This window comes from Corvus cornix, chromosome 11, assembly GCF_000738735.6.
Source record: "Corvus cornix cornix isolate S_Up_H32 chromosome 11, ASM73873v5, whole genome shotgun sequence".
Classification (NCBI taxonomy): domain Eukaryota; kingdom Metazoa; phylum Chordata; class Aves; order Passeriformes; family Corvidae; genus Corvus; species Corvus cornix.
Window position 1 is genome coordinate 20,003,859 of NC_046341.1, and position 14,960 is coordinate 20,018,818.

The window sequence follows — 14,960 nt, forward strand, 5'->3', positions numbered from 1 at the left end:
TCAAACACATAGGGCCTGTTTAGTGTATGGATTCATGCCTTGCACATTTCAACAAACTGTAAATATTATTCAGTGTATTTTCTTTCTTGCTATTCCATTACTTTCAGACTTATTTTCTGAACAGTAAAGAGCTTGAAATACTGGCTGCACTTTAGAATTTCGAGCCATGCTTCCCTGGTTTCAGACTGTCCCCCAAGTGCAAACACAGGCCACACTAGCATGGAAAATTCTGTGCTTTATTTGGGGGCCCTGACATATTATACATATATGTACATACATTTCGTATGGAGAAATTATAGAAAAAAAATCATTTGAAAAAGGAGGCAATTAAGGTGAAGGTGTAAACATCTGTTTATATTCTGTTTTGGGTTTTTCCCTGCTCTTAAACCAATTGTTTGCTAACAGGTAAGTGTATATAAACAGATGCCATCTGGATTTGTTACACAATTCAACTGATGCGACTGTGGAAATATCCTGACTCTCAAATTAATATAAATCTTCAAAAGGTTTTGAGTAGTTGAACATCAAGTAATCCATATAGTAAAAGTCATAGCTTTGTTGTCGTTGAGAAGGAGAAAGCTGTGCAAAATACTGTTGTGTAATTTTAGTGGTAGTTCTTTCTTCATTGGAGTGGCGATCTTTAAACTTGGGGAAAGTTAAATTTTGTGGAGCACCAATTAAATGCAAGAAAAAGTTTGCATCTTCTTCCATACTTTCAAATTTCCCAACGAAGTCGTAGTCTATCAAACATGGGCTGCAAAGCCTATTGACATGATCCCAGTGTATATCCATACCCACTGGCCTATGTACATCCAGGAGATATTGAATGAACTCTTTAAACTTGACTCCAGAGCCTGTCCTTAATGCTTCTTTGGTGGCATTGACACGGTATCTGGAAATGATGGCTTTTCCAAAAACCGGGTGGTAGTAGTTGTTCGGATGTTCAAACTTGTCCCGAAATGCAGATACCAGCTTTTCAAAAGGCTCACGAATAAATAGCATCTTTGTGTAAGTGTTGAGCCTGTGATAAATTCCATTGTGATCAAAGCCATCCAGCCGTTTCAAGTAGTTTCCGTAGTGCACTGTGTTGTGCTGGATATCTTTTGTGGAGGAGGCCAGCCCATTTAGCACCATGAGCACCCGTTTCCAGTTAGAGCAGCCGGCTTTTGGTACTTCACAGTATAAAACTCTGTATTTATCTTCTACAAATATTCTAGACACATGATAAGGAGTGATTATCCTTCTGTTATTACTTTTGTATTTTGAACATGTTTCCCTCATAATCCGTTTCCTTTCTCCTTGGATCTGATAGAGACTTTTCCACTTGCTGTTGTTTCTATCCTCATATTTAAGTGTGGGCAGGTTGAGAATGGAGCTGTTCATGGAAATCAGAATTGGGCTCTTTTTAATTATAAACCTCCTCCTGCGTTTATGGAGCTTGATGGAATTAATTTCTTCACCTTTCTGTTGATCTTTCATAGAAAACATGATGCTGCTTTGCCTTCTGTCGGTGCTTTGAAGCTTGGTGGGCACACTTTCAGATGGCTCTAATGAATCGCTCTGCTTAACTGTTGCTACTCTGTCTGCAGTATTTTTTCTTAATCTTCTATCCTGGTTATTGCTGGAAACACAGTCCTGCTGAGGAAAAATAGATTAAAGATCTATCAGAGATTGTCACTACTTACAACTTGCACCACTTCATGTGGATCTTTCATAACTTTTAGAAATGTACAACAAAAAGCATTGCCACAAGCCCTCAGCACTGCACTGTGGTACAGGCTCTTCTCTTGTCACTTTGTTCTGTGCTCATGTGAAACTCAAAGGCTGAGATGAACCTGAACTAAATTTCCAGTAAATTCCAGTTCCTATTTGTGTTTAACTGTATTACTGTATTTTAGGTGATGTACCCAGACTTTGACAGATACTTTTGTCTTAGATATGTTGTTGAAATTTCTGCAAAAAGGTATCTGAGTATTTTGAGGACTTGCTTAATTATTCCAGACTGCCCCTGTTGTCACACAAATGGCAGGGTTTGTTTGTTTGGGTTGTGCATTTCCCACCACCACCCCCATGCTGGTAATTTATCTTTGCAGTGAAGACAGTTTGGCACAGAGTGAAGCCCGACAGGGAAGGGAGGGGGGTTTGTAGAGTTTGTAAGGTGGAGTGAGATGTAAATGTGGGTAGAGGGAAGCAGGAAGGATGTCAGTGAAAACACGGAGGTTCGTCACACAAAAAGTGGGTTTGGTGAGAGCAGCATGAAGGCGACCCCAGAGGGAGGCTTGAGAGAGCTGAGCCTGGGAGCAGAGCAACTGAGACTGGATGAGAAGCAGTAAGAGGTGGGAATGAAGCTGTGGCTGGGATTAGATCAGTGAAAACTGAGTACGTAAAGCAGTTCTATGGGTAAGGGTTTCTGGGACTTGCTCTTTTTCATTGGGGGATCCCTCTGTTAATACTTCTTGCATACAGCCCAGTATGCCAGCAGTACTAACAGAGAAATGCCCCAATGAAAAAGAGCAAGTGTGCTCCATTACTTCTTGCTTTTCAAAGTAGCCGAATTAAATCCTGTCTATGCCTCTAAGATTAAAATTAGGTTCTGGTCCCTGTTAAACTATGTGTCATTCCATTTTGAGGTCACCTGGATCAGAGTGTCATATGAACCACCAAGAGTATTTCAACAGAGGAGCATATGTAGTTGCAGAATGTTTACTGCTGACCCAAAATACTTAGTGGTTATTTAGAGGGTTTATAAATTTAAATTTTTTTTTTTTTGATTTTCAGTGTTTCCCCAATAGTATTTAAAACTGGCTTAAAAATAAGATACTGTGTGAATTTTAAGGTGTACAGTTGGGGATTAGAAGGATCGTGCTCTTTCAGGGTGGCAGATTAAATCTTAATCAATTTTACAAGTCTTTGTTGTCTAAAAAAAGCAATGCAATAGGTAACAAATTTGTTCTGTCATGGAGGTTATATCTTGTCACATTCTTGTTTAAGGGTCAGAGAATAAAAAAGTCTCAGAAAAGAGATTCATAATTAATAGCAAAAAACATTGGTGACAAAAGAAGAAAAAAATCAAATTGTATTTTGTAGGTGACTTGCTTAAATTGATAATTATTGTACAAAACTTGAACACAACAGATCAGTATTAAACACAAGTTTTAGGACACTTACAGAATTCAGGTTTCTCATATTGGATGCTCTGGTAGTGAAGGTGGTATGTGGTGTGCAGACTGGGAAACCAACTGATAATTTGTTATGAAAAACACTATTTAGTTGTTGGGGGTGACTGTTGTACTCTATTCTCATCTTCAGAGGTTGTTTCTGTAGTGTGCCTTTGTAAATACCAGATGTATTTCTAAATATTACCCTTTACAAGACTGGCTGTAGCTCAATCCTATTTACTCATGACACAGCTGATATTTAAAGGTTATCAAATTCAGGCTTCCCAGAATTCTGGACCTTTAATGATGCTGATGATGACCCTGGAGTTTTTGGGAAAATTGAATGTCTCCTGTCAGTGCAACCCTTGATGCAGAAGGTCAGGCTGGAACTGCAGAGGAGCTGTCAATCCCACCTCCCTGATGTGAGCAGGTGATGGCATCTGGGAACAGCCGGCAGCTGCACGGTTGTTCCTGCGCACAGTTCGCTCTTCTCCTCTAAATGTGGGCTGGAGGCAGCCCCGCGCAGCCGGACAGCCACTAGATGGAGGAATTTCATTAGAATTTTTCTTTAGCCTGTTTTAAAGTACCTCTCAAGACATTCATTTGATCAGTGTGATTTCATACAGAATATTAATATATGCGAAGTTTACAGTATCTTTTAGCAATATTCAGTCTAGGAAAAAACTCATAAAACTAAAGTTGCATATCTTATCAAATTTCTATTTTAAAAGGAAATTTTGCATTTTCATGGCTAAGCTTTTGATACATCTTTCCTTTTCAGTGCTTCATCTCTGGTGTAGTGGCCTTATCTGAGGCATCTCTATCTGTGCTCCATACTCAGAATATGGGTAAAATTTTCTTTATGTACTTCTGAAAACTTACTTTTTTTGGTTGCTGGAATCCCGTGTTATATTTTATCCCTAAACAAAGAAAGAAAGTAAAGTAATTATTTAGAAATAAAAAACATAAGCTTCTCTTCTTCTGGACGGACAGAGCAAGTGTTGTTAATGCAATGACAAATAGACCAATGTTGAATCATACTTATTGTATATTTCATAGTAACAATACTCCTCAAAAGGCCTCTTTATATATAGATGTCATAAAAACTGTGAAATGGAGTGAAAGACTGTGACTTTCACCCTTTTACAGATGAGAAAACTGAGACGAACAAAAGTGAAACGAAAGTGATTGCTTAACCTCAGTTAAAAGGCCAGTAGCAGAGCAAGAATCAGCTGAAGGTTCTGATTCCAGGTTAGAGATCTAAAAAAAACCAACTGTTTTTGTGTATTTATCAAAAGCTATATGGTTTCTATCCTGCAACTTTGGATAGTACAGTACTTAATCATAATAACAGCTTGCATGGAGTACCCTCCTTTGCTGTAAAGGCAACACACAGTGGAGTCATGCGTAATTGAGGTAATATTTGCACACTTTTGGAGAGGCAAACAATAGAGAATCATATTTTCTCTAATCTTCTGACTTCTACAGTGATATTTACCTGAAAACAGAATAATAAAGATGTGAAAATCCTAGATGGCAGCTTTAGCAGATGTGTACGGTCTCTTTCATCTCCGTAACCTTTGTTAGGTATAACTTAATAATACAGGAATGGATAATGGAAACGCTACTGAATTATGACATTTGTTTGGGGCTTTTCAACTGATAGAACTGTTGTCATCACTGTCAATGCTGCTTGAAGACTTCAGTTTAATAAGTCTGCATGATGAATCCACAGCCTTTTGGACAAAGACAATTGCAGCTACAGGTCTTGCACAGCATTACGTGAAAGCTCAGTCCCATCAGGTTGATTTTAATAGTACCAGGAAAGCTCTCAGAAAAACCTTGCATGGTAGTTCACATTGTGACTTACTGCAGTTAAAGTAGCAAGTCCAACTTAGATGATCGGTCATGCTTTATTTTTGAAATCAGACCTACAAACTGGTATTTGTAGTAGAGTCTAATTAAAATTGCTCTGGTTATTTCTATGCTCCAAGAGCTCCTCTAACAGTGTTCATGATGATTTTGGCTTATGTTTGACCTTTAACTCCACTTCTGCAATTTTTTAGCAATGAACATTGTTGTGTGGGATATTATGTGGGATATTGTGATTCTGTGCTTACAAAGTAAAGGGCTAATTATTTTTACTTCTTCAGAAATAACTTCTAGACACCTTACACAAGGAATCTTAAGCCTTCTCCTAGCTGCTTCTCAAAAATGTTTAGCTGCAAATTAAAGTCAGAAGGTATCTACTAAAGAGAAATAGAGCATGTCTGTAGTATTCCTGTGTGGGTTCTGGAGAATTGAGCCTGATTCTTTTGCACCAGGCTTTAGGAGATGCTCCTGAGCTGTTGTCCAGTTCCTGATGTGATCAGTTAAAGAACCACATTTATTCTACTGTTGTGTAATAAGTTACAGAGCAAGGCAGGGCAGGAACCTGCCGTCCAAAAACCCCAGCAAAACCTGAGCACCAGCACTTTGAAAGAACTGATACTAAAGCATGGGCAATCTGTTTATATCATGAAAATGTATTTTTCACTAGATGTAACTGCTTCTTTTTTGCTAACCCTAAGGGCCTAATTTTAAGCTATTTGAGCTACTTGGCCTTTGCTCTAAGGCATCATTAATACAGCTACTTGGAGTAGTTGCTTAACTCATAAGATGGGGAAGATGTGTTCCCTTTCCAAAACTATTTTGAGCTTTGTATGGTTGAAAACTTAAATAGGTGAGGAAAGACTTTTGGTCACTTATCAAAACACTGGGAAAGTACTTTGGATGGAATCAGTTACAAATATTGGAGTATTTGTTGTGTCCAAATTATAATGTAACTTAGGGTTAGTTTTCTTCAGTTGTGGTCATTTGTTCTGACTTAAAGCAAGCTCTGGTACCTTGTAGCAAACCCACACACTTTGTGTAATTACCTGTTAAATTTGGTGCCACGACTAATAATTATTAAAAAAAGCCCCACTAAAGTGAAAAGAGCAGGTCTGAGACCTAACTATTTTGTGGTTAATTATGATTAATTATGTTTTTGTAGTAGTGTTTCATGAAGATAACTTATTTGAGAGATTAATACTTTGTACGGATATGCTTTGCTTTAAAAAATGAAAAATAAATCCTAGGAGGAGATGAGTAACCATTTAAAAAGATGGTTATTCATTTACTGGCTTTAAGATGTAATCAGGACAATAATTCCTGCTTAACATAAATGTTTGGTGAAGCACTTGCCAATCTCTTTGATGTTTTCTGAAGTTGTGACATCTAAATTTGGCTTCTTTTAGCTTTCTCATGATACAGTCTGTCACTTCAGATTTAAATCTACATGATAAAAACCTCATAAGTGCAGTGAAGTCAGGGAAGTTATATTGCACAGATCTACTACACTAATCAAAATCTAAATTTATTGTTATGCTACATGTTTTTTACCAGGTCTTTGATGTTATTGCCAAAAAGGGTAATATTTTTGGCCATAAATAAACTACTGGTGTCTGGTACACGCAGTTGAAGGCAGTAATCAATAACTCTTTGGTGCTAGACGTGATGATGACCAACATCTCACTGGTGCCCAAACACAGAAGGAGTAGCAGAGACAGAATCATTCTCTCAATTACAGATTGTTTATGTTGGTTTTCCTGGTGTTCTTTTCCACTTGTGTGACCATGGTTTTCCAGACCTGAGCCTGGCCTGTGTTTTATCCAGTCCTACCACACAGGGAAACCCACTGTGAGCTATTCTTTCTTCATTTTCTTTTCCAAATGCTACTAACAATACAATAAAATGGCCTTCATTTCCTTGTGTAATACTATATAGTTTGACCATTCCACCTTCTCCTCTGTCTCTGCTTCAAGACCTAATTTTGGTTGGCCTCTGGTGTTTTGCTCTGTTTTGAGACTCAACTACAGCTGAAGTATTTTTTAATAAAAATGATAACTTCAAGTCTGCATCTGCAGGGCTTCTGTGCACAGAGTGCTCTTGTTTGCTTCATCCAAACAGATTTGTGAAATTTACTTTGGAAGGGCTGTTATGTCATTTCAGGAACATCTGTGTCAAGTGTCCTATCCACATACGCCCCAGTCTTAGATCTTTACTCAGAGACAACAATGTGTACTTAATTGCAGAATGATGAATAGAATAGTAGTCAGAATTCTGATAAGCATGAAAAAAAAATTTAGCTGGAAGAAGATTTTCCCAAAAATACTGGTCAGAACATTAAGGTAATTTTTTCTATTTTTTACAAGAAGTTTAAACTTAGCTTGTACAGTGTAAAAGACCTGCCTGTATCTGATCCTAACTTACTCTGGTGTCCAATTGTTTGCATACTTGAATTAAATTACCCATTAAAGAAATTTAGTTAAAGATTGCTACCATTGTAAATTATTTGGTTTTACATCTATATAAAATATAGATGTAGTATATACATTTAGAATACTTTTGAAATATATTAACCTCTAAAATAAAAGCATTTTCTACAAAAATTGAGGCCTAATTAGTAGAACAGACTTTATATGTGTGTGTCTGTTTTAACTATGTGCTATAAATCCTTTTTCTAACATAAATTTACAGTTTATTTGATAGGAAAAATGCTGTCAAAAGTTCCATCTAAGCTACACACACAGTATCTCATTTTAATACATATGAAATTAATGAGGCCAAGTAAAGAAGGCGTAGTAAAGCAGTAGCACATCTTAAATTGTACATCAGGAAAGAAGCAACCCGTACAGTGAATCTACATAATCTGATCCCTTTGAGTCCCCAGTGAAGCTGCAAGTGTGTGGTGTCATTTCCCACACACGGGCAAACTCTGACAGTGAATGCTTGTGTTAAATGATACACATCCAGCCCTTGCCAGACGGGTTTGATGGTTATTTCCTTTGCAATGGGGAAAGGTTGGAACACTTCTGTGGCTGTTTCCCAGTCTCCAAAGTAGGCCTTTGGAGCTCTAAGTAGTTAATCATGGCTCTTTGAGTAAAGAGCTGCCTTTTCCCCCCCTATTTTTTGGAAGACATAAGAAGTTTGCCGAGCTGCTGAGGGTTGGGTTTTTTTTAGTCTCTTCGAGCTTTCTTTCATGTGTGAGTTCCTCTGTAACTCAGGTAACACATTTGTCCTGAATTCTCAGCTTTCTCTTTAAATCCTACCATTGTCAAGCATACAATTTCTAATAGTTTAAATGCAGTCTATTTGAGGAATTTTGAACTCTGACTGATGGCTTATTCTTAAGCTGTTGTTGTGGTGAAGTAGAACACTTTCCAAAAAGATAGCCTCATTTCTCCCTCTCCTGTGCTAGTATTGTGCTAACACACCATTACTTCCCATTGCTCTTGTGCTTTCCAGTCCAAGTCAGCTTCAGAGATGCATCTAAGTGGAGATCCATCTTAGATGGATCTAAGTGAAACTGTGGGTGTCATTGCTAAACCAGGCAAATCTGGCTTCCTCCATCCCACAGGCAGCAGGCAATGCAGCCTTGTGCTGCTGCATTTGTGTCATGGGGTACTTAGGATGGTAGCAGCTTGTGTGCACTTCAGTTGATTAAAACACGATTACTCTGGCTTTTTGTAACTGAAATGACTTTCATCTTAATGAAGCAAGGGAGTCTCTGGACAGAAGTACTGTAGGCAAGGAAAGCAATGCAATTCTGAAGGGCATAGCCTGGAAATAATTAAAAACATTCAGTTCATCCATCAGTTTGAACAAGAAAAAATTACAAATTGGGGAACCAGAGTAGAGATCAGTACACACATTAAGTGACTTCTAATATATGCCTCCTGAGGACTTTCACACTGTCAAAGAAGTCGGTATTCCCAGTTGATTTGTGGCACCAGTAGCTGATCCTGTGTGCTGGAACCAGCAAATCTGCACAGAGTTGTTCTGAAGCACAGTCCTGAGTCACAGCTGCTGCCATGGTGTCACTGCTTCCCTCCTGATCCCTCATTAACTCCCTCGTAGCCAACGTGCTGTGTCCCTCTTGACAGCTTAACTTAGGCCACCCTTCAAACATGGCTGTCCTTGCCTTTTCCAGGAAGGGAATCTTGGAGTAAAAGATCAGCATGTGCACTGTTTGTAAATATGGGTTCCACCTGAGGATAGTGTTTATGCCTACACAGTGTTTCTCAGACAAAATATCCAGGTTATCTTCCTGCTGTTGTTTCCCCCCTGTCGTGGGGGGGAAACAAACTGGCCAAACACCAGGCACACACAAAATCTGCTCACTCATCCTCCCCTGACACAGCTGGGCAGAACAGAGGGGAAAAAAATGAATGAAGGGTTCATGAGGCTAGATAAGGACCGGGAGAAAACACTCCAAGGGCAAAACAGGCTCAACTTAGAGGTACAAAGTGAATTTTATTACTAACAGAGTCAGAGGAGGATAATGAGAAGTAAAATAAGTCCTTGAAACACCTTTTCTTCCCCCAACCCCTCCCTCCTTCCCACCGACAGCGCAGGGGGACAGGGCATGGGGGTTTGGTCAGTTCATCACCCGAGTTCTTGCACTGCTCAGGGAGAGGAATCCTTCCCCTGCTGCACCGTGGGGTCCCTCCCACGGGAGACAATTCTCCGTGAACTTCTTCATCATGGCAGACAATCCTCCCAAAACTGTGGGTCACTCTTCCACGGGGTGCAGTCCTCCAAGGCCAGGCTGCTCCAGCTGGGAAGCCAGGAGCTTCTTGTCTCTCCACCGGGTCTCTCACTGGACCACAGCCTCCTCCAGGCATCCACTCACTCTGGCGTGGGCACCTCCCCCAGGGGCTGCGGGTGGATCTCTGCATTCCCTGTGGATCCCCAGGGGTCGCGGGTGGATCTCTGCATCCCTGTGGATCCCCAGGGGCTGCGGGTGGATCTCTGCATTCCCCTGTGGATCCCCAGGAGCTGCGGGTGGATCTCTGCATCCCCCGGGGATCCCCCATGGGCTGCGGGTGGATCTCTGCATCCCCGTGGATCCCCAGGGGCTGCGGGTGGATCTCTGCATCCCCCGTGGATCCCCAGGGGCTGTGGGTGGATCTCTGCATTCCCTGTGGATCCCCAGGGGCCGCGGGTGGATCTCTGCATCCCCCGTGGATCCTCAGGGGCCGCGGGTGGATCTCTGCATCCCCCATGGATCCTCAGGGGCTGTGGGTGGATCTCTGCATCCCCCGGGATCCCCAGGGGCTGTGGGTGGATCTCTGCATCCCCCGTGGATCCCCAGGGGCTGCGGGTGGATCTCTGCATTCCCCTGTGGATCCCCAGGGGCTGTGAGTGGATCTCTGCATCCCCCGTGGATCCCCAGGAGCTGCGGGTGGATCTCTGCATCCCCCGGGGATCCCCAGGGGCTGCTTCACCATGGTTATCACCACGGCCTGCAGAGGAATCTTGGCTCTGGGGCCTGGAGTACCGCCCTCCCCCTCCTTCTTCACTGACCTTGGTGTCTCCGTGTTGTTTCCCTCACATGTTCTCACCTCCTCCTCTTCTCTAGCTGGAATTAACAGTGCCCCTCTTTGTTCTGATTTTCTTCTGAAATTGTTATCACAGAGGCATTACCAGCCTCTCTCAGTGGCCCAGCCTTGGCCAGTGTCATGTCCATCTTCAGAGCCATCGGGGATTGGCTCTGCTGGACAAGGTGGAAGCTTCCAGCAGTTTCTCCGAGAAGCCACCTCTGTGGCACCCCTGCTACCAAAAACCAGCCTGTGAAAAACTAACACACTCCCTCATAAATGCTTTGTACCTTCTGCTGATTTGGGCACAGCCTAGTTTTTGCTAGCAGGGGAGGGCCACAGAAGTGGCTTCTGTGAGAAACTGCTGGAAGCTTCTACTATGTCCAGCAGAACCAATCTCTGAAGGCTCTGAAGGTAGACATGCTGCTGGCCCAATTAGAGAGGTTGCTAACGCCTCTCTGATTACATATTTAAGAAGGAAATCAAAACAGCGCACGGGCAGGTTTTTTTCCAGAGGTGGCGAGCCACCGCCTCTGGGGCGATCCTGGCGTCACGCACAGCCATGCAGCCACCGCAGCCACCGGCATTTTGGCACACCAGTGGCGAGCTTTGCCCGCCTGGCCGCTGTCAGCCAGCCGCGCTGCGAGCAGAAAGGCCGGGGCGGCGGCGGCGGCTTCTCCTTCTCAGCGCCCCGCATGAAGAGAGAGGCGCTGAACGGCGGCTGCGACCGCCCGCGCAGGGGCAGCGGGGCCGCGGGGCCGGCAGGGCAAACACGGCAAACGATTCCCCGGGGCACGACCGAGACCAAATCAACTGCTCCGTGCTGCGAAACCCTGCAGAAACCCTGGAACTGGGGGAATTTGTTGGCAATGGTATTTACGAGCAGAAGTTTTTTCCTCCTAGTCATAGAAAGAGGAGGAAGTGAGGACATGTAGAGAAAGACAACTTGGCGGCACCAAGGTCAGTGGAAAGAAAGAGGAGCAGGAGATGCTCTAAGTGTCAGTCGAGATCTCTCTGCAAGCCGTGGTGAGGACTGTGATAAAACAACCTGTCTCCCTGTAATCCATGAAGTCCATGAGGGATGCAGAGATCCACTCCCAGCCCGTGGGAAAAGGTGCTCACGCTGGAGCAGGTGGATGCTAAAAAGCTGTAATCCAGGAGGAGACCCAAACAGAGAGGGCTCCTGCTTCCAGAGATTATCTCTATGTTCCAGAGACTATCTCTATCTTCCAGAGATAGAGGGCCCTTACTTCCAAACTAGAACAGCTTATCCTTAAAAGACTACACCCCATGAACTAAAATGACCCACACTATGCAGTTTTGGGAAGACTGCTTGGCCCATGGGAGGGACTCATGTTACAGCAGGTCGGGCGGGACTGATACACGTGAAATTAGAACCGCGCTGGAGGAGTTCACAGAGAATTGTCTCCCGTGGGAAGGACCCCATGGCACAGCAGAAGAGAGACTCCTCTCCATAAGTGAACTGAAGATCTTGAATGACAAACTGACCGAAACCCCCATTCCCTGTCTCCCTGCGCTGTTGGTGGGAAGGAGGGAGGGGCTAGGGGGAAAAGGTGTTTTAAAGGCTTATTTTACTTCTCGTTATCCTCCTCTAACTCTGTTAATAATAAGTTTACTTTATACCTTTATATTTGAGCCTGTTTTACCCTTAGAATATTTTTTCCCAATCCTTATCTCAACTCATGAGCCCTTCGGTTTTTTCCCCTCCTCTGCTCAGCTATAGCAGAGGAGAGTGAATGAATGATTTTCCTGGGTACCTGGCATTTTAGCCAGTGTCAAACCACGACACACCTCTTGCCTCATGCCTGTTTGCTGTAGTCAGAAATACCATCTCTTGAAGCTACTGTTAATTTTTTAAATATTCTAAACACAGCTTCATGTGAGAAATAATTGTTTTGATATGGTGTCTTGGGGTGACTTTATGATGTGTATCCCATGTTGCTGCCCTATGCCCAGAAATTAATGTTGTGCCTTTCCATGCCTTTAAACTGAGCCTGAGAAGAGAAAAACCTGACCAAAACTTTCAAAGCAGTTTTGCAGTTTGTTTTCATGTTTTCGAGGACACAGAGATAAAACTGGTCTGTTTCTGCAGCAGCGGGAGCGGGAGGCAGCAGCTTGCTTTCCAGGCAGTGTTCGGCTTTCTTTTTCTCCAGAGAGAGATGGAGAGTTGAACTTTTGTTTTCCTGGGACTTCGTTTTTTCCCTTTTTTCTGCTGGACTGCTTCAATATCAGAACACATCGGGAGGACTTTCCACCGAGCACAGAGGGCCTGGCCCTGGGCCAAGTCCCAGCTCTGAGGAGGAGGGAGACTGTAGGGTATGCCCAGCCACTGCCCTGGAGGGATGTCTGCTGAGATAAGGAGATGGAGCAATCTCCCAGCAGGACTCCCTGGGAAGGCAGCTAACTTTGCAGTTATGGCAAGAAAAGAATCCTCTGGGAGACCCTATGCAGATCCTTTGTAACCCACTGGCCTTTACCCTCTGGCACCCACCCCCTGTATCCCTATAAAAGCTAGCCCCCTGCCCCTGCAGGAGAGAGAGTGCTTGTCCCTGGCCTCCCCTTCGCTGGAGTACGGACCAAGCGTACGGACCAACAATAAAGCTCCTTGTGTGGAACAGCTACACGGGCCTCTCATCTCAGCCTCTCGTCTCTCTCTCGTCTGGCCTGGAGGCTGCCCTGCAGAGCTGAAGTCACGAGCTGATAATCCCTAAAGAGCTGACAGCCTCTGCACGGGCCCTCCTAGCTAGCACCTGAGGGAAGACGCTGGGCCTCGGGAAGGCGATTCCTTTTGGGACCATCTCCCCAGACCGGTCACCTCTTCCTCGGTCAGAGATACTGACCCCTCACCAGCTGTAACAGGAGACCAAAGGGAGGACTCTAACATTTTCCCAGGTTTTTCTACACAGTGAGAGATTTTATTATTTAGCAGTATTATCCTTTCCCGTGTGTTTGTTAAATAAATAGTTTTTATCTCTTTCACTTTCCTTCAAGGAAGAAGTTTCTTTTTTTCCCAAAGCTGGTGGGGGAGGGGTGGTTGGTAACCTGCCTTCTCTCAGGGCATATATTTCTAAATTTGGCCAAACCGGAACATATGGTTTGCCTTGCAAATTTTTTTATTCATCGAAGTGAAAACAGGAGAGAAGCAGAAACAGAAATGGCAGCATTTTAAAGGAATAAATTCCATTTGAATCCAAACCCAAATAAAGTGTTGCTGTGTCATTCTGGTAGGTCCCACTACCTACACACAGCTGACATTGGTAGCTGAGTATTGTCTGAAACTGTGGTGTTAGTTTTGCCCAGAAAATTATAAATTTACATCCAGAGTTTGCAATGGGGCTGTTTTCTGTCCTCTACTCTATTGTCGAGATTGGAAGTTGACTGAGGAAAAGATTCTTTTATTAACTGGGGTTTGGAAACCCTGATATTTCTTTGACTTGCAACATGCTAATAGAACAGGTATATGAACCCTTCGAGAAAAACACATACTATTGTGTTTTTACAAAATGATCTTATATTCTAATATAAACTGAATCCATCTTCTTGACTAAATAATGCTGGAACTTGCACTTGCTCTGTTTCCATGATGCCCAATACAGGAAGGGGCATGGCACATTTATGTTTGAGGCTCAATTGAAAGAATGGGAGGAGCTGTTTGTGAATTTATTATGAGGAAGGTACAACTACTTGTTTACTTTGTCTTCTTTGCTATCTGGCTATATTAATTAGAACTTTCCATTTTCTGACTTAATTTATATTCAATAAGGATTCTATAAAGAAAACAGAAAAGTCAAGTCTGTGTTACTGCATTCCCCATTCCTTCTTTGGACCTATCCCTGGGAATACTGTTAATTAACACCATTAGCTTTCAGGCTCTGTCAGCAGTTACTTGCAATTTCTACTTAATACCTTTCAGTTATTCTTCATTTTCATATTTAATATTTGCATATTGCCTTCATAGCATGACTTTGGCAAGGACATTACACTTTTCCAGATTTATTAAAAAGTGAAAGCTAAAGTTTAAAATCTAGCACTACATTTTTATTTAGTAGCCTGTAGAACTATTCAGGTAACCAGAAGAATTTAAATGAATTTCAAGCAAGCACTTCATGTAATTTGACTTCATGTAGCTAGTTAGAATAGTTCATCCAGAACCCAGAAATGTTTCAAGACATTGTGCAAGTAAGACACAAAAGCTTCACTGGTCTTTCTATTGGAGGGGAGACAAAGTAATACAGGTGAAATTTTGGACTGCTTTCATGTCACTCTGCAGAGATGTTTCTTTGGGAAAGAAAGTGCAAATGGAAAGAGAGAAGGCTGCAGGCAAAATTGAAAAAGTAGATCTACACAGACATGCCTCTGAGTGCTGAAGTTCACTGCT

The 14,960-nt window shown here is 42.6% G+C and overlaps 1 protein-coding gene across 12 annotated transcripts in view; it reads right to left on the bottom strand.

Moving 5' to 3' along the window:
• Positions 1-215: 215 nt before the first annotated feature.
• Positions 216-14,960, bottom strand: part of CHST8 (carbohydrate sulfotransferase 8) — a 186,719-nt gene continuing 171,974 nt past the window's right edge. For 7 of the 12 annotated variants that reach the window (XM_039558169.1, XM_039558168.1, XM_010396481.4 and 4 more), the window contains 2 exons: positions 4,041-4,078; positions 216-1,638 (listed from right to left, as the gene is read on the bottom strand). In XM_039558169.1, the coding sequence (XP_039414103.1) occupies positions 487-1,638; positions 4,041-4,078 (1,190 nt within the window). In that variant the 3' untranslated portion in view covers positions 216-486. Of the gene's footprint in view, positions 1,639-1,667; positions 3,696-4,040; positions 4,079-14,960 lie in introns of those variants that run through there. The other 5 variants (XM_010396483.4, XM_010396486.4, XR_005602881.1 and 2 more) reach the window with 3 other exon arrangements.